A 25,750-nucleotide genomic window follows, 5' to 3' on the forward strand; every position below is an offset into this window, starting at 1 on the left:
TATCGCTGCATGTGTGTGTGTGCGTGTGTTGTTTGTTGGATGGACTGGACCTAGCGGACATTTTATAATTGCCAAAATCACAGTTTGTTATAAATAATAATGTTAATAATAAAGCCAAAGCCTTAAATACTGATTAAATTTGACACGTTTTGTCATATAAAGGCGAAAACCGGTACGACTGATGGGCGAACCAGAACTTCTCTCCGCAGATGCGACGGGCAGGAAAGGCCAGTCCGCAAATGCTCCCGCCGCAATTCAGACGCCTTTTGTGCGTCAGAAGAGGAGAAACGCAACCCGCTGTTTAGCGTTCCTCCTCCTCCTGCTCGGAAACAATCGGGGAGGGTCTCGCCCGGAGCCGGGTCAACAGAATGGGCTGTGAATCCTGCGCCTCTGAATCCGCCGGGTGGGTGGTCCGGCTCGCTCACACACATAGAAACTCTCTCCTCCTCCTCCTCCTCCTCATCTCTCCACAATTAGCTCATCCATTGGCCTGTGAGCTGCTGGTGCCTGAGGCTGGCCATAGTTGAGGAGCGGACCCCCACCATGAGGATCCATCCGTGTACCCACTTTGGTGACACAAGGGAACCAGATTTGGAGACTTGCCATCAGATTTCATATTTTATCAATATATTTATAGAATCACATCACAACTAAAAAGTTGAGATTTTATTTTTTAAATGATAAATATTCTTTATTAAAAAAAATAAAAGACATAGTAATTGGTTGTTAAATTTAAAAAAAAAATCAAGCATAAAATTCTTCATTTTGAATAGAATCATAATCAAATATTACGAATCAAAGATAAGCACACTTTTTTTTTTTTTTTACTTAGCCCCTCTGGGTCAAACTTCACTGGCTTGTCCTAACCCTAAGCTACAGCGACACCTAGCGAGTGGAAACCAGCACTAACAAAAAAAAGTACAATATTAAAAAAACACATTGAAAAAAAGGTTCTGAAGAGCTCAAATTACATCTAATAAATTTAATTGAATCTTTTAATGCAATCTACTGAAAATTCCACAACCTGCATCCTGTATTTACGTTTTAACGCTGTCAAGGCAAGTCGGCGGACTGTGCCACTGAAAACAAAGGCGTCATTAGAAAGTGAGGAAATAAAAGTCAAGTCGCGTAATAGCTGATGGCTTCCTGTGGCTTGCAGCATTTTCATGCAAGACAGGCTGCACCCTGTTGCGTGCGGTCTGCGGCCTTCATTCTCTCTTTCCACTTCGGGCTCTTCCACATTTGCAGCTCAAGGCGCAATTATACACTTTACCACCTATATTTATTTATTCTTTATTCTTGACTTGCGTCATGTTAGCCTTCGCACCGTCCGTGGTTACGCTGGGTAAGTTTTTCGGTTTTAAAAAACGACTTTATCAGGACTTGATGATGATGTAAATATTATTTTGTTATTTTTATTTAGTGTGCTTTTTCACATGTTCTATATATATTTATTTAAAAAAATAAACATTGTTAAGACTGTTAAGAGAACACAAATTCATATTAATTATTGATGAGTAATGTTCATAGGCTGTATCTGATTAATGTGTGTATTTTTAACAAATTTAAAAAAAATGTGAATACATTTTTGGGTATTTTTCATAATTTGATTCATTTTTAATGGGCCAGGTAGGTATGCATTTTTTTTTAAAGATATGCCTTATTTGAATGAAAATTTTTCCATTTATCTTTTAGTGTATTTCAGTGACAATTTTTTTTCCCACAGGCTTTGCCTTGGCCTCGCTCGCGGCATCGCAAACGTCTCCCGGCTCGATGACCGAATCGGAACGGCTTAATTTCACCACGCCTGGCGCAATATCCGAAAACGGTTCCATCTCCGAAACTATGGAAAACAGCAACCAGACCATTATGAGTAGCACCATGAGCTACATGAATGCCACCACGCCTTGGATGGATGGCAGAGGTTTGCAAAATATCGGAATAAAATAAAATAATGACTTTATTTTTGTAAGATTACACTGTATGTTGATGAAGCTAATGGAACCTTGTTGTCCCAGGTAACACAAGTGAAGTCACATCCAACGAGACCACGCCTCCACCCATGACCACTCCTAAAATCGACACCACCAAAATGACGAGAAGGCCGAAAGACAAAAGTAAATCATTTTCCTCATAAATCAAGAACTCCAAAATTTGTTACGACTGACGTAAAATAATCAAAATTAACAGGGAAAAACGATTATTTTCAGCTACGTTATTATTTTTTTCCCCCAAACAGGTACCACCACAGCAAAGCCTTATACTAGAAAAGGCTACGACACCGCTGGTGAGTGGACTTCAGTTTTCTCCAGCGTACGTTTAAGTAAAATATGTCAATTATGAGCGTTGTCATAAATGTTTTTTTTTTTCCCCAACCATCTTTGTCCCTCCAAGGCATCGTCATCCTCATTGTGATCCTCGTGGTCGCTATCGGATTGGGGATCGCTTGCTTCATCTCGAGGAGGCGAGCAAGGGTTAGTACAAGAGGCGATAGCGGGTATAAAAAGTCCACACACCCATGTTTAAATGCCATTTTTTTTGTGTGATTTAAAATAAATAAATAATAAATAATGTAAAATTACAAAACAGTAGCCCTTTTATCTCGTTAAAGTTGCTTTTTTTTTTTTAGAAAAATCTTATGAGAATAAGGTAATATTTTTAGCGAAAGAAAAGTCTTCATTTTTATCATTTGAATTTTATTTTGGGTGAAAAGTGTATTATCATAGAAATAAATCATTTTTGGAGAAAATTATCAGAATAAATCCTAATTAAGATGAGTTTTCTTTTTAGTTTTTTTTTTGTTGAAAACAAGGAATAACATCTTTTTTCTTTCAGCGCTACGCTGTGGACTTCTCAAGAGTAGACGAAACCAACGTCCCTCTGAGCCCCGTGGACCCCATGTTGGCAAACGACGGCGCGCCACACAATAGTGGGTCAACACTATCTTCCCTTCTGTTGCTTTTCAAATGAGTCACACAGCTTATCGGCCGTAATGAAAACATTTTCATCTCTTTTTATTGTACCACAAAACCTGGCATTTGACCGGGGGGGTGTAGACTTTTCCTATTCATTGTAAATGTACTTTCCAGGCTTGCAGACATTTGAAAGGTCAAAAGACGAAAAAAAAGAAGAAGCAACAACAGATGTGGTGGAAAACGAAGCAAAAGGTTTGTGATGAATTAACTTCCTCTGTCTAAAGATTAAAAAGGGAAGTGAGGTTACGCTACAACAGTTTAGCCCATCTTGTTACAAAAGGACATATTTTAACTTAAGTGTTACAACTTAATTTCAAGATTAAAAAATATTTTTTTTGGCACATAATATTTTGAGTTAATTTTCACAATCCACACTTTATTCTCGTTTATTTTGGTTATTCTCCGACTTGAGGTCTCGCTGTTGCTGAGACTGTGCCATGCAGTAATCCCGTTGACCACATGAGGGAGCCTTTTGACAAAAGTGGCAACTGCTGCTTACTCTTCGCTCTTAAATCTTTATATGCTGATGTTCGTTATATTAGATTTCCAAAGATATTTTTGACATTTTATTTTATAAGCAGACACTATTTTTACATTATATCTTTCTTCCTTTGTTCCTTTCAACACTGAGTTAACATTCACCGGGGTCATGTTTGCGCTTGCCACACACCCTGAAGGCAACATTTTGTCTCCACGGACAATGTTGATGACCACTTTAAAACGAGAAAAAAAGTTCTTCTCACGAGAAACAAGTCATTAAAGCATGAATGGGATCAAGTGGACCAAAAAAATTTGGAATAAGGATGCAATTTGTGTTTATTGTCCCCCTTGTAGCTGAAGCCGAGTCGGCATCTCTACCCAAAGACGACTCGCAGGATAAAGATGCCAAAGATGCCGAGCCGGTGAAACCCAATGACCCAGACCAACAAAAGTCCGACGGGACCGTGGGGGAGAGTCCAAAGAATGAAAACAACAGCAACAATTCTGATGTGACGCAGAAGAAAGGTCGATCGTCCGACTTAAGTGCAGCCGTCGAATTATTCGTTCGCTAGCTAATTGAATGGTTGCTAGGAAAAAGGACGATTGTTCCGCTGATTAACCTCAAATTTGTTTGTCAGCAGATTTCAAATCGTCCACCATTTTTGGGGAGATTTCCCTCAACAGCCCGGTGTGAGGTGATCTCGACTAAACACGGTAAGTCCCACAACTTAATGGTTTGTAGACAATGAACAGCTGTTCCCTCATAAAGGGAGGGCACTTCCCGGCCATCCTTCCCAGCCGTGCTACGTAATTATCCAGCCTCGACCGCCTATCCCGTACTTACGTTACTATTTTATACGCTACAATAACATTTGTTTGCCGTAAGATCCTTAGTTTATGACTTGTCAGCGAACAAGCTTTACTCAACCTTAAATCCCCCATCGAAAATTATTAAAAATGTGGGACAATTTATTCAAACTAAAATATTTAGCGCAATTGAATGGCTTTTAATGACAAATTATTATGTGAAGCAATTTCCATCCATCCATTTTCTGAACCGCTTAGTCCCCACGGGGGTCGCGGGCGTGCTGGAGCCTATCCCAGCCGTCATCGGGCAGTAGGCGGGGGACACCCTGAACTGGTTGCCAGCCAATCGCAGGGCACACAGAGACAGACAACCAATCGCACTCACACTCACACCTAGGGACAATTTGGAGTCTTCAATCGGCCTACCAAGCATGTTTTTGGAATGTGGGAGGAAACCGGAGTGCCCGGAGAAAACCCACGCGGGCCCGGGGAGAACATGCAAACTCCACACAGGGAGGGCCGGAGGTGGAATCGAACCCGCACCCTCCTAACTGTGAGGCGGACGTGCTACCCAGTGCGCCACCGAGCCGCCTATGTGAAGCAATTTATTTTTTTAATTTTTAACATTGGGGTAAATGTCTAACCAACAGTGTTGAGGGGATGTTCCAATTTGCAGGCGTATAAATCACATCAATGGTGGCGTGGTAAGATTATGTCAGCTAGCTTCTTACTCAAACCGCTGTTTCGACGTGGAGTTCAAAGTTCACGCTGGAGGCCACATAAACTTGGCCACAGTGGAAGGTCAGAGTGGGGGAAAAAAAGCAGGTGATGGCTGTGGGACAGGACGCTTTCACATTGTTTTCATTCTTTCTTTTTTTTTTCCCAGGTTGAGAGACTAGCGACTGCAGAAGCAAAGAATTTTGGTTGTGATAATAATTTTGGATTTTTTGTTTTCTTTCAAAATGACTCTTCACATGAATATTGCGCTTTATGTTGTTCCATTCATGGAAGTGAAACTGTAGTAATACTTTAATAATCTAACATGTAAAAAAAAAGATTGAAAATCAGATTTCTATTGTTTATTTTAGTGAATTTTTGTGAGATGAGATCGGAATCTGTATATACTTCCTATAATGGTGTAGTAGCAAGCATGTTTTTTTTTGTTGCTAGTAAAAAGGACATTTCAATTTGCATGTGTTGTTGTGTCATTAATTTAATCTGACGGCTAAAAATCCCCGGGGGTGCGCAGCGCACCATCCTGTGGGATTATGTATCATCTTTCCCGTTAGCGCTATTACGTTTCTTCGCGTTTGATTTCGATCCAAAGGTTAAAAGCAGCTTGTTTCCATGCGCCAGGGTTTCAGTCAATCCGACCGCAGGATGCTTGAATCGGCCGTGGTGGAGCAGGTGAAAATTCGGAGGTGCGCTGGTGACGGATGTCGCCGACCACAGTCACGGCCGGCCCGCATCGAAGCGGAATCCAAACCTCTTCTTCCTGCCCATCCAAACATCTCCGGTCTCAGTGGCCGTCGCTATTTATACGCCATGTGCTGTGATTTATCCCCCACCGCTAACGCTAACATAGCCGCCGCACCGGTGCACACCTTTTTACCAAGCGGGACACACAGCTGGACCCGAGCGTCCCGTCAGAGATGCTCGTGGGAGATAAATCGAGCAGTCACACTTAGAATGGAGTGAATGACGGCTGAAATGGTGCGCTCATAAAATGAAAATATAAATTTTAAGACTTTGTCAGCTAGCTTAGCCTGCGGAATGCACCCGATTGATTTAAGGTCACTCTGTGCTGTTTTACTTTGAGGCTAATTAAAACAAGCTATAAATACCTCAGCAAACCTTGTATTATTTTTAATTTGAGTATACTTTAAATCAAGCTAGCTTTGAGCATAATGCTAACTTAAATGTGATCATGGTTGCTATGAGGAACTAACTAAAATAATGCTGATTCTTTTTTTTTTATCATTTAAAAACAATTTAAAATATGATTAAAATAAAAAATATATGTTATAAATTTAAAAATACAATTTAAAAATGTACAAAAATATGTTGAACAATTCTTGAAAAAAAATCTCCAGAATTTGACAATAATTTTAAAAATTTTTACTGGTCATTATGCTTTCAAATACAAGTTACCATCCAAATTTACTTCCGCCATGTTGGGAATGTGAGCAAAATCCAGGAGTGAGTGAGTATAAATAAAACTCTTGGTGTGTTTGTTTCTATAGTTACACTCCCCACCCTAGCAAGCTTTTATTTCCGTCCGGTCAAGTCAGGAGGCTGAGAGATTTATTTTAGAAAAGCGTGATACAGAATGCGTATGGCATTTCGGCTATTTGGCCCGTCTTTTAGGCCGACTTTTCCACAGCATTGCCCCCAATGGTTTGCTTATGACACCGTTTTTATAGATTCCCAAAATTTACAACGTTCATCTCAATTTGCGCTGTAAAATTCTAAGAGACCTATAATAAACACTCCTAAAAGTCAAAGAACAGTTTGAACTACTCACGCTCATCCCAACACCAAAATATTATCCGTACAAGGTGGCTCGGTATTTTTATCTGAACATGACCTTGTGCACCATATTGAGTTCACACGTATGAACGCAATCAGGATGCAGAAGCTAACGCTAGGCTAATTTGTGTATTCTGTTGGCCATGTTTTTGCAACATTGGGACCAGTTGTTTGGTTTTCTCCCACCTGTTCCAGCTGATGCCCGATTATGAATACTTTTTAAAGGCACGAGCTCTGGTGCCGGGACGTCCCAATGACATGACCCGACTATACCCCTCGACCAAGGGTTAACACCCTCGTAGGCAACTTTAAGGTATTGTTGGCAGCAGACAATTGGTTAGCACACATTCCACAAACTTCCTGCACTGACAACCCCCCCCCCCCCCCTCTAAAGTTTTTTTGTTGTTGTTGTTTTTTTAAGACAGAAGGTGGCCTTCTCTTGGTTGGAGGAGCACTTTCACAACCTCCTCCAATGGTCTTTCTTAATTTAGCTGTGGGGGTAGGAGACTCTCCCACAGCCCCCCCCCTCCCTTCCCCTGTGCTGACAGGGGGGAGGGTCCAATGAGGGTCCCTGTCTACAGTTTCATTATTACCTGCACAGCCCCAGCAGCACTCATCACACTTGTGCGTCTGTGTGAGGACGCGGCAGCAGAAGAGAGAGGACCAGAAGGTTTTATATTTTCTTTTTTTTTGTAGTTGAAATTGTGAGGGGAATTTTTTGTCTATATTAAGTGAAATAACAAAGCAGTGGACATGGCAGCTAGTCTGCAAAGTTCACATTGGAGGTGCCTCCTGTTTGTACTTGGCATGTGTCTTGCCTCGGCTCAGCCTTTTAACCAAGCGCACCTCTACCAGTACAAATCCGGACCTAACGAAGACAACATCATCATCGCCAACAACGGGATCAGGGTTCCATTGGGGAAAGCTGTCTTTTTGGATCCCGTGAATGATTTGGTGACAGAGGTTCAGCCCGGAGATCGCTGCCACATAACCGTTTTGGACAATGACCCATTAGCTCAGAGACCGGGGACGCTGACCCCCAAGAAGTTCCCGTGTTCCTTCGCGCCCGACGAAGTGAAATACACCCATTTTGGGTCACGGAGCCCCAGTACGGACCGGGTGAAGCTACAGCTGCGCTATGACTCCCAGACCAACACGGTGGTGATCCCTTTTATGTTGGAGGTGGAGGTTGTTTTCCAGCAGCTGGAGGTCCTTACCAGGAATATGCCCATTAACGTGGACAAGCTCAATGGCGAAAGCGGGCCCGTCGACAAGAAGGCGCTGGAGTTTTCCTACGAGGATGGTGTCACGCAGTGCAAGATCGCCACGCTGGTCGGCGCCGGAGGCCTCCCTAGGTATGGCACGCTTATTAATAACCCCAAGAATGGGCAGATGGTCGACTGCGATGAATTTGTGAAACTGGGCATCCGTTACAAGCACACAGCTAAGACCAATTCACCAAACAGAGACTACATTCCCATGGTGGTCGAGTTGCAGGACAACGATGGTAACACGATAATGCAAGAGCATTTCCAAATGATGGTTCGGATCAGGGAGGGCGCAGAAAACACGGGGCCAAAACCCAGCTTTGTTTCCATGATGATGATGGAGGTGGATCAGTTTGTGATGACCGCCATCACCGGTGACATGCTAGCCGCTGAAGATGTGGAGTCCGACCCGGACGATTTGATATTTAACGTCACGTCACCGCTGGGCCCCGAGCAGGGTTACATCATCAGTACAGATGACCAGAACATGCCCATCACCTCCTTCTACCAGCGGGATATTAAAGATCTCAAAATAGCTTATAAACCACCTTCGGATGACTCCGAAGTCGAGCGGATCTTCCAGCTGGAGTTTGAAATTGTTGATACGGACGGTGCCGTGTCTGACACCTTTGCGTTTATGATTGTTGTGAAGCCCATGAACACCATGGCTCCTGTGGTCACCAAAAACACGGGGCAGCTCTTGTTTGAGGGGCAATCAAGACCACTTTCCAGCTCACAGAATTTAGAGATCAGCGATGAAGATAACCTCGAGGATGTGAGGATTACCGTGATTGACGGCCTGAGGCACGGTGACCTGAGCGTGCTTGGGGGTCGCAGGAAATTTTTCACGCCGGCTGATTTGGATGCCGGTATCGTAGTGTATCAGCACGACGGGAGCGACACCTACAGCGACAACATCATTTTCCGAATGACGGATGGGAAGAATGAAGTTGAATTTTTGTTTCCCATCACGATCGTGCCAACTGACGACGAGCCGCCCATCATTAATGCAAACACTGGGCTGGTGCTGTTCAAGAATGAAGTCATGCAGATTTCCCCGTTCATCCTGAGTGCCACGGATATCGACTCGGAAGACTCCACCATTAAGTTCATCCTGGAGCCTCCTTACTCTGATGTGGGGGAGTTCCTGCTGCGGCAAGTGGAGCCCCCCTCCGACCCCTCCCAGTGGAAGTTCAGTCCGACGGATGAGATGTTTGAGCAGGTGGTGACTGAATGGTTTCAGCAGGACATCATGGATGGGAAGCTATTCTACCGCCATGTTGGAAGTCACAGCACCACTACCGTCATCGACCAGTACGTGTTCCGGGTCCAGGATGATAATGACCCGCCCAATCTGTCCGGTGAGCAGTTGTTCACTGTCAAAATCCACCCTGTCGATGACTTGGCCCCGGAGCTCTGTCCTGTTATCAACCTTCACATGATGGTCAAGGAGTATGAACTGACGTACTTCAAGAAGTTATTTTTATGCTACACCGATCTAGACTCTGATGATCGAGACTTAAAGTACACCATCACAAAGCCTCCGACTGACACGGATGAGAACAACCCGGTGTTCTTGGGTGAGATTGTACTGACTGACGATCCAGATGTTGTAATCACAGAGTTCACGCAGGCCCAAGTCAACCACCACAAGGTGGCGTACAAACCCCCAGACCAGGAGCTTGGCATCACTCCCAAAGTGGTTCAGTTTACATTCATGGTGGAGGACACTTCTGGAAACACAGCAGATGGACTGTTCACCATTTTTCTGCAGCCGGTTGACAACAAACCTCCGCTTATTACGAACACCGGGTTCAGTGTCATGGAAAGCGGTTCTTACGTCATCACCAGTCACGATCTACATGCGACAGACACTGATACAGAAGATGAAAACATCTTTTTCACGCTGAGCCAGGTTCCTAAATACGGACAGCTGCAGTATTTAGGCATCGATATGTCAACCGGCGAAACGTTTATGCTCCAAGACATTGCGAACGGCCGCATGTCTTACATCCACAGCGGCGAGGAATCCATCAATGACGTCATCAAGTTGGATGTAAGCGACGGTTTCCATGAGGTGCCCATCAACATCAAGATCACCGTGGACCCAGTGGATGACGAGAGCCCCACTATCATGCTTCCCACCGGCGTGGTGGCCGCGTCCATGGACGTGCTGGAGAACGGCGCCACGGAAATCACCAGCAACGTGATTCAGGGTCGTGACGAAGACACCGACGACCTCATGTTGATGTTCATTGTTGAGGAGCCACCCAGGCTGGGTGAAATCCTCGTCAATGGAGCCCCCGCCGAGAGGTTCACACAAGCCGACATCATCAACGGAGCCGTGCTGTACGTGCACACCTCAGGGGAAATCGGGCCGGTCAAACTCCACGACTCCTTCAACCTCACGCTGTCCGACTTGTCCGACCAGTGGGTGGTCGGTGGCAATAAGGTCCAAGGAGTGACGGTGCATGTCACCATCTTGCCTGTTGACAGCATCCCACCGATTGTTCGGGTTGGGGGGCAGTTTGTGGTGGTGGAGGGTGAGAAGAACGTAATCACTCTGGACCAAATCCAAGCAGAGGACATCGACACAAACAGCGAAGACATCCTCTGCACCATCATCGTCCAGCCTTCATCCGGTTACGTGGAGAATATCTCCCCAGCTCCCGGCTCGGAGAAATCCCGGGCGGGGACGGCCATCACTGCTTTTAACATCAAAGAAGTTGCCATCGGGCATATCTACTATGTCCAAAGCATTCATAAAGGTGTGGAACCTGTGGAGGATCGCTTCACCTTCCGCTGCTCGGATGGCATCAACTTCTCCGAACGACACTTCTTTCCGATCATCATCATTCCAGCCAACGATGAGAAGCCGGAAATCTTCATTCGTGAGTTCATAGTGATGGAGGGCATGAGTTTAGTCATTGACACGCCCATCCTGAATGCAGCCGATGCCGACATCCCCGATGACGACTTGTACTTTGAGATTGTCAAAAACCCCACACACGGCACCATAGTCCAACAGCTCAGCACCGGCACCATCCTGGTGGACAGGTTCGACTTGGAACAGATCAAGGAGGCCTCAAACATCGTCTACGAGCATGACGACTCCGAGACCAAAGAGGACAGCTTTGTTATCCGGCTCTCGGATGGGAAACACTCGGTGGAGAAGAAAGTGCTCATCATGGTCATTCCGGTCGACGATGAGACACCCAGGATGACGATTAATGATGGACTTGAGGTTGAGATCGGCGAGACTAAAGTCATCAACAACCGGGTTCTCAAGGCTACCGATCTGGACTCCGAAGACAGCACGCTGGTGTACATCCTGCGCTACGGTCCGGGTCAAGGCTACCTTCAGCGCATTAGCAAGTTTGGCGACGTACTCGGTAACATCACCTTCGGCATGAACTTCACGCAGGATGATGTTGACAAGCAGCTCATCCAGTACGTGCACACTGGCCAGGAAGGAGTCCGAGACCTGCTTAAGTTTGACGTCACGGACGGCATCAACGCCCTTATTGATCGCTACTTTTACATTAGCATCGGAAGCATCGACATGGTCTTCCCAGAAGTTATCAACAAAGGCGTGACCCTCAAAGAAGGTGGCAAGGTTACGCTAACCACCGATCTCCTCAGCACCAGCGATATCAACAGCCCCGACGAGTTTCTCAGTTTTAGCATTACGAGAGCTCCGAGCAGAGGTCACCTGGAGTGTACGGACTATCCCGGCGTTCCCATTTCCGCGTTCACCCAAATGCAGCTCGCCGGCAACAAGATCTACTACATCCATACATCAGACGACGAGATCAAGATGGACAGCTTTGAGTTTGAGGTGACAGATGGTTACAACCCGGTGTTTAGAACTTTCCGGGTGTCCATTACTGACGTGGACAACAAGAAGCCTGTCTTGACCATTAGCAAGCTAATTGTGGAGGAAGGTGAAACCAAGCTCATCACGCCATTTGAGCTGACGGTGGAGGATCGTGACACGCCAGACCACCTGCTGCGTTTCATTGTGACTCAGGTGCCGGTGCACGGCCAGTTGCTTTTGAACAACTCCCGACCCATCACATCATTCACCAAACAGGACCTGAACGAGAACCTAGTCAGCTACAAGCACGACGGCACAGAGACCAACGAGGATAGTTTTTCCTTCACAGTCACCGACGGCACCCACACGGACTTCTACGTGTTCCCCGACACCATTTACGAGACTCGCAAGCCGCAGATGATGTCCATCCACATCAACACGGTGGACAACGGCGTGCCGCAGATCGTGGTTAACAAGGCGGCAGGCTCACTCAGGCTACTTCCTTCAGGCCACGTCGGCTTCCTGATCACCAGTAAGGCTCTGCGATCAGAGGACCGCGACAGTCAGCAAGATGTCCTCAAGTACATCGTGTCGGAGGCACCCCAGCACGGCTTCATCATGAACTCCGCCAAGGGCAATGACAGCATCATGACCTTCACGCAAGGTATGAGCACAAGCCACCATCCATTAATTCTTAGAGTAATTCTTCACAGACCATGGATCTGGTAAGATAACCATCTTCAAATGATCTGCTTGGGGCTCTGTAATTTGAAACCCGGTGAATGTGGCCTACATATTCTTCTTCTGTGACATTTTGTATTTCTCTTGACACGCTAACCTCCGTGTGCCGCCACCAGCCGACATCAACGACATGAAGATCAGCTACGTCCTATTGGATGGAACCAACGCCACCAGCGACATCTTCTACTTCACCATTGAGGACAACGGTAAGAATTTCAATCATTACCTCTAAATGTTTTTTTTTTTTTGTCTGACCAAAGTGTTTGCATCACAAAGACTTAAGGCAGTTGGCCGTGACTGACACCCGATATAGAACCGCCGTCTTACTTTCAGGCTCGCTGGAGGCGGGTTTAAAGGACATCGGGTTGGGACTTGGGGTCAAAAGGCCACGAGCTAAAAAAGTGACAGCGACTGAGGGACAGTAGAGGGGCTTTAGAATTTCATCACGAATTTTTAAGCCCTGCATCCATCCACTTGGACGTTCCGACAAAGTTGGGGCACTCTAGAATTCATCAAATTCTCTCATTTTGGATTAAAAGTAGAACTAAGCAGACAAATATATTTACATGTTTGATTCAAATGAAGCACGATGACTTTACAGGTCATAGTATCCTCTCGATTGTAATTCAAGCCTTCAAAATGGCATCAATAACCATACATAAATTATATAGATACTATATATATATATATAGCACAGACTGGGCATTAAAAAAGTGACAGGTGGCAGTCGCTAGTTTAGCTACAGCTAGCCAATACGAAACAATTCAGACCTGTGCTGTCGGGAAAGTTGAATTTTGCACGATTTGGGTCCAACTATTGATTCATTTTCTTTTGAATTAAGGTCTAACGCTAATTGCTATACCATTAGCTCCATGGCTAATTTTCACTTACAGCAGCCATTGTGACAAAATAATGAAGACCTGGATAATTGGACACCTTGACACAAAAACACAAACATCCGGCAGATGGAAGATAAAAAGGGTTGAAGGTATTTTGGACATGAACGGACACGCCGATGGTCAGCTCCGAGCTCCAAAGATGGGAAACGTAGATAAAGTCCCCAACATAGTTGAAAGAGTCAGAATTGCCATGCTAGAATGTAATTGGTGTAACATTAACTTTGATAAACACAATCCCTCGTCAATCATGTCGATACCTTCTGACTATTAAGTGAGGTATTTTTATTAGGGCGGAGATGCGTGTGGGCGTAATCCCCTTCGGCAAAGTGTACCACAAAAGTCGTAAATCGTTGCAAATACAAAGTGTAGCATCGTCCATCCTATGTGAGGCGAGCAAAGTGCCAAAGGCTCAAAGTCTTCCTTACCTTCTGACATGTTGAGACATTTCCATCCCCTTGCAATTTTCAAGCTGGGGAGTGGATCATGTCTTCGGGTCCCTGACCTACATGCATAACTGGATATATGCTTGTTCACCATAGCAACAAAGCTAGCCACAGATTTATGGCCCACAGAAAAATCATTGGGGCGCTATGATTTGTTAGAGTTTAATTCAGTTGATTTTTAGCTAAAATTGTTTTTTTATTTTTTTTATTTTAGTATTAATATAACAGTATGTGTCTTAGTCCCCAATAATACATTTTATATATTATTTTTATATTTTTTTTATTTTATGACTTTTTAAAAATATATGTAAGGTATTTGATCCAGCTCTTGAGATATTAGATGTCATTTTCCTGTGCTAGTGTTATGGCCTTGCTCGGGTTTGGTTCTGCAGAGGGTTCAGGGAGGTTCAGAGGGGTCCGGGGATGGGTGTCATGTGATCACCAAAAACCTGTATAGGAATGCACTTCCTGCGCGACTCTGGGGGCCTCAGACAGAGCAAGGAAGTTGAGTGAGGGGATCCCCTTTCAAAGACCCTCAGCACACCCCCACCCAATCGCCCCCACCCTACTCCCTATTAGCTCGCCCCCTTCCCCAAAAGTCACTCTCTCCTAAGATCCCCTCGGGGCCATCGTTGTTCTTCTTGTACTTCATCATAATTTCTTCACCTTTTCTTACCTCTCGTTACGCTCAACTTTCATCCTTCCTCTCCGCGGGCCTGATTTACGGACGGTGAGGCGTCGCGATGAATGCCCTCCGGGTTATTCTTATCTGCCCATGTGGCGCGTGGCCCGGCCAACTTGTCACTGAGACGCCACACTTGAATCGCATAAGTCGCATTTCCTTGATAATCATCCTCTGTTATTTACTGTATATATGTAAGCGACTTATAATTAGTACAGTAAATCAATAAATATTTGTTCCGAGCTGATATGCTCACTTGTTGCTAGGCAGAGTTTGTGGGCCATAACCATGGGTGCTGCATAATGAAAAAAAATTGATGACTAGATTACTTAGGAAGGTCTAGGAGCATTGTACCCTTGGATAGAAAGTCATTAGGAAAAGGAATAGGAAGATGCAATTTTTTTTAACCCAAAAATCTAGCAGGTGAGGCGTTCTTGTTCCTGCCTCACTTGTTGCTGTACATCAGAGCTCTCCCTGACCTCAATGTCCCCCTGCAAGCTATACTGTGGTGGCAATATATAGTGGTGGAGATCTAAGAATGCGCCTGGCTGCAGGGAAACTGTCATGTATACGGAAACGCGAGACACTTGTAATTAAAGAACAGAACCGTAACATGACCTCGAAATAATACGACTACAGTGGTATTTAATGAGGATAGATGAAGACATAAAAATGCTTTAAGGAAAATATTGGTGGGCCAGCCAGGGCATCTTTCATATTTTATTAGTGTTAAAGCAACAATGTATCACAATTTAACCTTAAACAAATTCGCACTATACTAGCATGGCTAATAGCAACATAGGAAGCTAACTAATTAGCACAATACCCTGGTGGGAATTCTGTCACCGGGATGATCAGCTCCAACTCAGGGGTGTTGCGAAACGCCACAAAAGAAGTCACGGGAAACAGAGGGGACCTCCTCCTGAGTCCCCCCCCGACCCCTTAAACAAATCGTGGCCCACCCACACTGCTCAGGGGGTTTTGGGTACAGCTGTCCCTGCAGTGTTTTGGTCTGCTCTGTCGTCACATGGTAGAATGGCTGTGGCCTCCTTCATTGCCGATGCGGGTCTACGCTTGAGAAAACTTTTTTTCCCCCCCACTGTGTGAAGTTGGCGCAACGATGACCAACTTTTTTATTGCAAAACATTTTTATTACTATCACGACTATTTTCTCCTCATATTCTTTCTACGGTACTCCATACAGTAAATCTATGGCTTATTTTGTTGCAACTTCATTGACAAAAGTTTTCCTAAAGTTTGTTAAAAACAAAAACTGTGTGGGGTAGACTGACCAAAAATGAGTCTAAGTGTTGGTCCTGAGTCTTTGGCTGGTTCAACAGGTCCGTTGTCAGTGTGAGCAGTGATGCGTAACTAAAGTGAGACGACCCCCCCCACCCACCTAACCTCGCGGAACCAAAGACACCTCTGACCGTGACCCATTTCACATCAAAAGTCGAGAGTCACCCGGCTAGTTATCTCACTGAGTTTTTTTCATGCAGCAGGGCGAATAATCTTCAACATCACCCAGCCTCTCGGTCACTGGTTGTAAGGGATTACCTCCCCGAGTCGTGACATAGTTTCAGGTGTTTTCCCTTGAAAAACTAAACCCTGTAGCTGTAGCTAAAACTACAAGTCAAAAAAATATATATTGACAAAGTTTGGTGAGATTATTGTGAGAAGAATTTCTGTATGCTATACTGCCCCTGGTGGCCAAGGCATGCACACCAGAAGATCATGATGCCCAAACTTTTTATAACATGGACGGAAGGTCTGTTCTTTGACCATATAAGGAAATTAATTAATGATCATTTCACCATCACAAAACGCCCTTTTAAAACTTGTTGCCAAAGTAGCCTAGCATGTTGGCTAAGAGGGGTTTTTGATTCTACAGGCGGGAACAAACTGAAGCCTCAGCCGTTTCGCCTCAACTGGGCCTGGATCTCCCTGGAGAGGGAGTACTATCTGGTGGACGAGGACGCCAAGTTCCTGGAGGTGACGCTCAAACGTCGAGGATACTTGGGGGAGACGTCGTTTGTCAGTGAGTTTCACCAATAAAGAATCCAGTTGAAATAGTTGGAGAATCCTGTTGTAATATAAATTCTGTAAACTAAAAAACTATTAATGACTCTCAAATCCTTCCCCCGCAGGTATCGCCACCAAGGACGACACGGCCAAGAAGGACAAAGACTTTCGGGGCAAATCCCAGAAGCAGGTCCAGTTCAACCCTGGCCAGACCACAGCATCCTGGAAGGTGAAGATCTTCACCGACCAGGAGTTCGAAACCTCAGAAACCTTCCAGATCCAGCTCTCCGACCCAGTCATGGCTGTACTGGAGTTCCCAGACGTCGCCACCGTGGAGATCGTGGACCCGGGAGATGGTAATATAGCAGAGATACATTAAACCCGTCCACGGAATTGCTAATTGTTTGCTCTTGCAAAAACAGAGTCGACCGTGTTCATCCCTCAAGCCGAGTACAAAATTGAGGAGGACATCGGAGAGCTGGAGGTGCCCGTCCGACGGTCCGGGGACGCCAGCCAGGAACTCATGGTCATCTGCTCTACTCACCAAGGTAATTCTCGTAGGATTTGACTTTAATTCTACAACTTTTTTTTGGAGACTCCATAACTTTATTTCCCAATCTGCAGGTGTGCCATATATATCAAATAACAATTAAATAATATTTGATCATTCATCTTCCCGTCCAGGTTCAGCTACAGGCACCATCCCCACCTCCGTGCTGTCCTACTCGGACTACCTCACGCGTGCAGAGGACCACACGAGCGTGCTGCGTTTCGACAAGGACGAGCGCGAGAAGCCCTGTCGCATCATCATCATCGACGACTCGCTGTACGAGGACGAGGAGAGCTTCAACGTCACCCTCAGCATGCCCATGGGGGGCCGGGTGGGTGCCTCCTTCCCCACCGCCAAGGTCACCATCTTGGCAGACAGCGATGACGGTAAGCGTTGGCATCGGAACGTTTTAAATAAAATGAAAATTCTCTGTCACCCAATCAACAAACAGCATTATGTCTAGCTCAGCCCCCAAGAGCCAAAAAATTGCTCGTTAAGCTTATTCTCAAGGTTAACCACTCAAATTTCGATATCCAGTTATGGTTTTCTTTGAAACTGTATAATGGGATAAAGATTAGATATAATCCACGTTATTTCGATACAGCCATATGACAAATGACTTCACACTATGCCGCTCTAGCGTGACAATAACTCAGTATGGCGGCCACCTGTGATCCTACGAAGCTCCCATTTTGCTATTTCGGGATCCAGACGCGATCAATGAAACCAAAAGATGCTCAGGCGGCGTCCGCAAACCCCGGATTATTTCCATTCCCTAATGGCGCTATTTCCCAACTAGCGCTTTCTCGCATGCACGTTCAGTGTGCAGGAACAGGATAAGAATAGACACGTGCTCATGTCGGCTTAGTAACTCAAACGCGAGCGCCGCCTCCTGCTCGGGTGAACTCATCGGCACTGAGAGGAGCTGAGGGGAACGCATGGGGCATCGTTTTTGCCCGTACAACGGAACTTTCTGTATAAATTCCCCAGACAGAATTATTAAGAGAATACTTTCATTTTAAAACAACAACAAACTTTTCTTTGAACTCTTGAAACTGTTCAACTTCACTCCCCTGCGGTGAAGGGTTATCGGCGGATCTCTCGAGAACATTGTTAGTGCGAAGAACTTTTTCTTTATACGCAAGTGATGAGAGATAAATGGATGTTCCTGGAGTTGGAATTCCATGGCTCCCTCCCCCGCTCCATGTCGCTAATTAGCTACTCCATCATCGAAAAGCAGGATGAATGGCGTTCGGCCATGTGTGAAGTACACTCGCTACAGGTGTAACGGGAAAATCTTTACAGGAGTACGTGAATTCGGACTTCCTGTGTGGAATGAAAACCACTTTACCAACGACTATTGTTGTTTTTACAACCAGGTGACAGCTGCAACGATGCTCTACTGACTAACAAATTCAAATTTCACAAGTGGGGGATTTGCAAAATTGTCTTTTTGACCCTTAAAGACTACCTTACTTTTCGAAACTTGCAACTTTGTCAAAACAAAATAAAAACGAATGAAAAATCTAAACCCATTATCACATTGGTACCCTACTATTTCCTGTTCCTGCAGAACCGTCTCTATACTTTGGCGAGCCCGAGTACATGGTGGATGAGAGTTCAGGTTATGTGGAAGTGAAGGTGTGGAGGACGGGAACCGATCTCTCCAAGACGGCAACCGTGACCGTTCGCTCCAGGAAGAGCGAACCCGTCTCGGCGGAAGGTTAACGTTTACTACCACACTTTGGGATCTCGCGTTATCATGACAACACTCATATTTATAATTCACGCAGCCGGATTGGACTATGTGGGGATCAGTCGCAACCTGGACTTTGCCCCCGGGGTGACCATGCAGACGTTCAGGGTGACCATCCTGGACGACCTGGGTCAGCCTGAGCTGGAAGGACCGGAGACCTTCGATCTGGTGTTAAGAATGCCCATGAATGCCGTGCTGGGGGAACCCAGCGAGACCACCATCACCATCAACGATACCATCACGGACGGCAAGTCTTTCATATGTTTAATCTTGGCAACTTATGACTCGAGTCTCCTGGCGGTATCCCGGTATGACCTTACAGTGACAACCTTACTGTCGTTACAGTACCAAAGGTTCAGTTCAAGGAGGGTAGCTACAAGGTGGACGAGGCCGACGGGGAGGTCAAGGCGATAGTGTACCGCAGTGGAGACGTCGGTATCTGGTCCACGGTACGCTGCTACACTCGGCAGGGTACCGCCCAGGTGATGATGGACTACAGCGAGAGACCCAATACCAATGACTCCATTATCACCTTCCTACCAGGTGAGGAAATGTCCTACAATATTTTCACGAGCTCACATCTTGAGTTCCAAGCAACTACTTTGACCACCCGTTCAGACAGAATACGAGTCAAGCCTATTGCTTCAAATTCCATTGGCAACATATAGGACAATGATTCCATTTCCTACCTTCTCATAGGTGAGACGGAGAAGCCTTGCGTGGTCAAGCTGGAAGACGACTTGGTCCATGAGGAGGATGAGGAGTTTCGCCTGGTCCTCGGAACGCCCAAGAGCAAGTCGCCGTATGGAGCCTCGATCGGCGAGCAGAAGGAAGCTCTGATTAGAGTCACGGACAACAAAGACAGTAGGTCACCAAAAACATTAGGAACAAATCGTTTAACAGGTGAGCTCACTGGTTTCATTCTCTACGTCTTGTTTTAGAGCCCATCATTCGATTCTCTGAGATTAAGTACAGCGTGCGAGAACCGCAGGTGAAAGGCGGCATGACCCTTGTCAAGATCCCCATCTTGCGAACCGGCGACACTTCCAAGTTGTCCGTGGTGAGGGTGCACACCAAGGACGGGTCGGCAACCTCCGGGGAAGACTACAACCCTCTGTCAGAAGGTGAACGCACCCAACTTGCCGGTGCTAGCAAACTTTTAACACGAGTCAACGGGTGATGAAAGCTGACATTATATTCCATAGACGTGGAGTTCAAGGAGGGCGACACGGAGCATTTCGTGGAGATCGAGATTCTTTACGACGGCCAACGAGAGATGAGGGAAGCCTTCACGGTGCACATGAAGCCCGATGACAACATGGTGGCAGAGATACAGGTGACGGCGCATAGCTACAAACGCACGAAAATAACCCGGCAACAGCTGGCATTGCTGTCAGCGCGCCTGAACCGCTATACCTTATAAAAAGGCTTTGGAATGAGACAGGAGGTGGGGCAGGGGGGTTAACATTAGATGGAGCTAAAAACAGAATGTAAGCCACCGCGGAGAAATAGCCCAACTAAATTGTGATCCACGTTCCATTCTGGCCTACATAGTCTTTATAAAAAAAAACAAAAACATCTGGAGCCACAATTATATAATACACAGTAAATAGAGAGTCCAAACATCCAATAAAAAAAATAATTCAGAGTTACGAGTATTTATTTTGACAACTTTGCCTTCTCTGGCTAGATGAACAAAGCCATCGTGTACATCGAGGAGATGGACAGCGTGGCGGACGTCACTTTCCCGGCGGTGCCGCATGTGGTTTCTCTGTTTATGTACGACGATACGTCCAAAACCAAAGACAACCCTAACCCCATCAATGGCTACCCAGTAGTGTGTGTGACGGTAAGTATGACGCCTGTTTTGTTTCAGGATGCTATGCTGCTAGATTGTTAGCATGACTTGTTTTCCTGTTTTCAAGGCCTGCAACCCCAAATATGACGACTTTGACAAAACCGGATCCATCTGCTCAGCGGAGAGCATCAACGATACTCTCACCCAGTACCGCTGGCTGGTCAGCGCCCCGACCGGGTCCGATGGCGTGACCAGCCCCATGAGGGAGGTGGACACCAACACCTTCTTTACCAACACCAAATCCATCACCTTGGATTCCATTTACTTCCAAGCCGGGTCCAGAATCCAGTGCGCCGCCAGGGCCTTCAATGCCAACGGGGATGCCGGTTTAGAACTTTCCAGTCCCATCGTTGTGATCAGCACAGACGAAGGTAAGTACTGTAGATGTGAAGAACGTAAGCCTGCTTGGAGGACGTCTAGTTTCTCAACCCTAACGTCTTTACAGGGATGTGTCAACCTCGGATCCAAGGCACCGTTGGAGCTGAACCTTTCTCTGCAAAGATCCGCTACACGGGTCCGGATGACCCGGACTTCCCCAACCTCATCAAGCTGACTATCAGCATGCCCCATATGGATGGTGAGGGAAAAGATGGATGAATAAATGAAGAAGTGTTTTTTATTTTGCCAAGTTCTCGGAATTGGTATCTTCTTTATTTAACCAAGTATTTGTATTTCCAACAGGCATGTTGCCGGTCATCTCCACAAGGCCGATGTCCAACTTCGAGCTCACGCTAAGCCCCGACGGCACCCGCGTGGGCAACCACCGCTGCTCCAATTTGCTGGATTTCAACGAAATCCCGACAGGCCACGGCTTCATCACCGACGCAACCAAAAACCCCGAGATCATCGGCGAAACCTCGCCTTACCAGTACAGCAACGCCATGCGCTCGTCCAACTCTCTACGCTTCTACCGGAACCTCAACTTGGAGGCCTGCCTCTGGGAATTCACCAGTTACTACGACATGTCAGAGTTGTTGAATGATTGCGGTGGCTCCATAGGCACTGATGGACAGGTATGAAAAAAAAAAATATTAGCAGAATGTTGTTCAAACCGTTTAGTGGTTGCAGTTTATTTTGAGCTGGACAAAATTCTGTTTTCCAAGGTCCTCAACTTGGTCCAGTCCTACGTCACCCTACGCGTGCCCCTCTTTGTGTCCTACGTCTTCCACTCCCCCGTGGCCGTGGGCGGCTGGCAGCACTTTGACCTCCAGTCGGAGCTCAAGCTGACCTTCGTGTATGACACAGCCATTCTCTGGCAGGAGGGCATCGGGAGTCCGCCTGAGTCGGAGCTGCAGGGTAAGCTTTGACGTCGCCCCCCCCTTAGACATTTCCTCCACGGTGTTTGCTTAAACTGTATTTAAAACATCTGCAGGAGCCATGTACCCGACAAGCATGCGCATAAACGATGAGGGCCGGCTGGTGGTCAACTTCAAGACTGAGGCTCGCTTCAGGGGACAATTCGTTATGACTCACCCAGGTAAAACATCAAGTGGTCGACCTATAAATGCAGTCTCCTATTGGATTACCCAACATCCTCCCTTGGGTTATTTCTGGAGTTCCACATTTGTGGAGAGTAGAGGGGGGGTTTCCGGCGTGAAAGTACCAGGTGTCAGCCGAGCAAATGTCAGCCGGCGTTTACAGTCCAAAAGGCCAAGACAATATAAAAGGTCAGGTTATAAATATGAGAGCTTTAATGCTATACATGACCACTTTTTAGGGACCGGCGTGTCTTCCATGGTGATATGCGCCGACCACCCTGGCTTGACGTTCACCTTGGTTCTGGTCAGGACCGAGCCCACCCACAACCAGCCCATGCAACAGTGGAGTTTTGTCTCCGACTTTGCCGTAAGTTGAATAAACACTAGAATTCTAAAACACAAATGTTAAATACTAATAATTTTGTAAATCCTTCAGGTACGGGATTACTCTGGGACGTATACAGTGAAGCTGGTCCCCTGTATTGCATCCCCCAATGGAGAGTTTAGCAACCCTCCTGTGTGCCATCCGAGGGAGCCTCTGACTTTTGATATGGACATTCGCTTCCAGCAGGTAAATTGCTAAATGTTGCTAACCTAGTACAATCATTTCGAACCTCAAAATAAAAAAAGTGAAAAAATATATAGATAGCTTGTAAGCTAGTAAGGTACACTTGCTAAAAGTATCGTTCTAACAACGGGATGAGCAATCAACAGAAGATGGCGAAGACATGCTAATTGCTAAGATTGCTAAGTCATCGTGAAACACCGGAATTAAATGAGTACACTTGATACAAAAGTCTGATTGGAACTGTATTAAAGATGGGAATATAATAATTAAAGTAATTTACAGTTTGATAACGGTCTAGAGAGAAAATTATACGCATAATAATGAAGCATTTAACACACGTACCTTTACGCAGGACCGGAAACCGGAAATGAGTGACGCCTCGTTAGGAAGAGTTTATAAAAAGTAGTACCATGTAAATTAGCTAATTATAATATCATTAGTGTTATTTATTTTCACAATACAGTCGTGAAATTTAGATTTTGATCTTCGAAAGTCCACAATGAATGTTCTTAAAATGACATTACAGTAGATCTAAATATGTGTTTAATTTAGCTTTGCTAAATCCTCAAATTACGTCATTGAAGTCAAGTTATTTGAAGCCTTGCTTCCCTTTACGCGAATTGCAAAATTTGATTGTCCTCTTGAGGTGAGCGACCCAGTAGCGGCCGAGTTCAGCCTCAACACGCAGATGTTCCTCCTGTCCAAGAAGAACTTGTGGTTGTCTGACGGTTCGATGGGCTTCGGGGAGGGCACCGATGTTGCCTTTTCAGAAGGTACAACACTCCCATCTAGTGGATTTTAACTAGCATTACAACTGATGAGGCCCACAATAAACATTTCTGGTCTCTGCAGGCTCGTTCATCTACGGCCGCGTGATGGTGGACCCGGTGCAGAACCTGGGAGACTCTTTCTCTTGCAGTATTGAGAAAGTGTTCTTGTGCACCGGAGCTGACGGCTACGTTCCCAAATATAACCCCACCAATAAGGAATACGGCTGCCTGGCTGATTCCCCTTCCCTGCTCTACAGATTCAAGATCCTGGTAAAGACCTGGATTCCTTAAATGTTCTCTTTCTTGATCAGGGTCAAACTGAAACTTTTTCATCATGTCGTTTTTCAGGACAAGGCCCAACCTGAGACTCAGGCGACAGCATTTGGTGACGTTGCTTTCGAGGCCACATTGGCTCAAGACACGGCTGGAGCTCTGCCTTTAGTCAAACAACCAGGATCTGATGGCTTCACCCTCTCCTCAAGTCCACTCTTCCAGGTTCGGATGGTTCTGATGTAGAAAATCGACATCTAAGCGGACGTTCAATTCAAGCGTGTTTGTGTGACATGCAGGTAGCTGCAGGCCGAGAGTGGTACATCCACACCATCTACACAGTGCGATCCAGGGAGAACGCCAACCGTGGCAAACGTAGCGTGGACTCCCTCCACCACAGCATGTCTTCCGCCCTGGGTGCCGCCCTCCAACGTCAGCGCCGCGCCAGCCCCGCAGTCACCGAGGACATCGGCGCCGACAACAACCGTGGCACTAACCTCCAACACATCGCCCTGGATCGAGGTGACCGCGTGGTGGTCAGCCAGCGTCAACCCTGGTCCCCGAGCTTGGAGCGGGAGTATGCTTTCGAGCGCCCCTCGGTGGGGAGCTCCAGCGGGGAGGCTCCGGACAGCTCCACCCTGCCCATGATCGTGGGCCTGGTGGGTCTGATCCTCCTGGCGTGTTTGATCGCCACCGTCGTGGTGTTCCTTTTATGGCGCAAAAAGAAGGAAAAGAGCCAGTTCCCGCCCTACGCCAGCTCGTCATCCGCCGCCTACATCCGAGGGCCCACCAGGATGTGGGGCGGCTCGGATAGTTCCGAGGTCTAGTGGAAGCCCCAGCCAACGTTACCCCCCCCCCCCCCCCCCCCCCCATTGACTAAAGTAGTCTCTTCCACCAATGTGCCTTCATTTCCCAACTTCATTTCCTAAAACAGAAAACAGTAACAGAACCACTTTTCTGAGGCCCTGGTTTAGACCTCAAGGTTGGGTCAGGTTGACGCTGGTTTTATTAAAAGTTAAGTAAGTTAGCATCCCAAAATATCATTATTTGAAATTCATTTTAAAGCACATATGTGGTAAAAACTTTTGCTAGCAACCCAGGATAAAAATACTGGAGATCCTCACCGACATACAAAGATCTTCAAGTCAGTGAAGATGTATCACTTCTATTTACTTTTTTTATCATCCAAGGCTTTGTTATCATCTAGCAGCTTCATAGGGTAAGCAAAAAAATACGCAGACAGACGCAAATAGGCAAAATAGTGAAAAGGATGGTCACTGTACATAATGTTGAGCATTTTTGGGTTAACATTTGCTGAAGGCCCAATTATGGGGCAGAAGGTTCCCCACCCTTGGATATACTGTCGTGGAATCATGGGTGACCGCGGTTGACCCTTTTTAGCTGATTAACTTAAAAAAAAGCCCCCTCCCCTTTTATCTTGTTTGCAATTGCATGAAAGGAAAAAAAAAAAATGCTAAGTGTACGTAAGCAGCTCAGGCAGCCATTATTTTCATGACATGACAAATTTCCTACATAACTGTTTTTTTTTATGTTTATTATTATGCCATTTGTGTCTCATTGACTTGGAATGAATGTTATTGGAAAAGGAATGTTAATGTGATCGATGATTGTTTTGTCACCACACACACTCAGTCAACGTTTGTAGATATCATAGTTTCTTTTTGCAAAATGGAGAAATTCATATTTTTGAATAAAATTGTTGGGATTGTGGTTGAAGCCAGAAGCTAAAGCATCTCAATGTGCCATATTGAAATGACATTGTTTCTTCTTCTTATGGTCTTCACCTCATCCATTTTGGAATAATATACATTTAGTT

At 45.8% G+C, this 25,750-nt stretch overlaps 3 protein-coding genes across 4 annotated transcripts in view; 2 read left to right on the plus strand and 1 right to left on the minus strand.

The window, feature by feature from the left end:
* The window catches only part of hhip (hedgehog interacting protein), a 61,737-nt gene extending 41,938 nt beyond the window's left edge, over positions 1-19,799 (minus strand). For both annotated transcript variants that reach the window (XM_049719343.1, XM_049719344.1), the window contains exon 1: positions 19,659-19,799. The gene's annotated coding sequence lies outside the window, so the exon portion shown is untranslated. The remainder of the gene's footprint in view (positions 1-19,658) is intronic.
* LOC125968365 (uncharacterized) lies at positions 1,153-5,453 on the plus strand. Its single transcript, XM_049719349.2, has 10 exons — positions 1,153-1,345; positions 1,727-1,924; positions 2,019-2,117; positions 2,240-2,287; positions 2,395-2,474; positions 2,836-2,929; positions 3,090-3,167; positions 3,810-3,980; positions 4,097-4,169; positions 5,149-5,453. Exons 1-9 carry the CDS (start codon positions 1,312-1,314, stop codon positions 4,147-4,149), a joined length of 855 nt encoding a protein of 284 aa, XP_049575306.1. The 5' UTR covers positions 1,153-1,311; the 3' UTR covers positions 4,150-4,169; positions 5,149-5,453.
* Positions 7,394-25,663, plus strand: frem3 (Fras1 related extracellular matrix 3). The gene is made up of 24 exons (XM_049719338.2): positions 7,394-12,540; positions 12,734-12,823; positions 16,533-16,679; positions 16,789-17,019; positions 17,086-17,211; positions 17,348-17,599; positions 18,787-18,936; positions 19,007-19,216; positions 19,315-19,512; positions 19,669-19,833; positions 19,911-20,093; positions 20,175-20,305; positions 20,660-20,818; positions 20,895-21,198; positions 21,273-21,404; positions 21,509-21,840; positions 21,931-22,123; positions 22,200-22,304; positions 22,545-22,672; positions 22,742-22,876; positions 23,520-23,646; positions 23,726-23,913; positions 23,992-24,138; positions 24,213-25,663. The coding sequence occupies exons 1-24, from the start codon at positions 7,545-7,547 to the stop codon at positions 24,738-24,740; spliced, it is 9,357 nt and encodes a 3,118-aa protein (XP_049575295.1). The 5' UTR covers positions 7,394-7,544; the 3' UTR covers positions 24,741-25,663.
* Positions 25,664-25,750: the final 87 nt, after the last annotated feature.

The sequence above is a fragment of the Syngnathus scovelli genome, chromosome 5 (assembly GCF_024217435.2).
Source record: "Syngnathus scovelli strain Florida chromosome 5, RoL_Ssco_1.2, whole genome shotgun sequence".
In the NCBI taxonomy this organism is placed as follows: domain Eukaryota; kingdom Metazoa; phylum Chordata; class Actinopteri; order Syngnathiformes; family Syngnathidae; genus Syngnathus; species Syngnathus scovelli.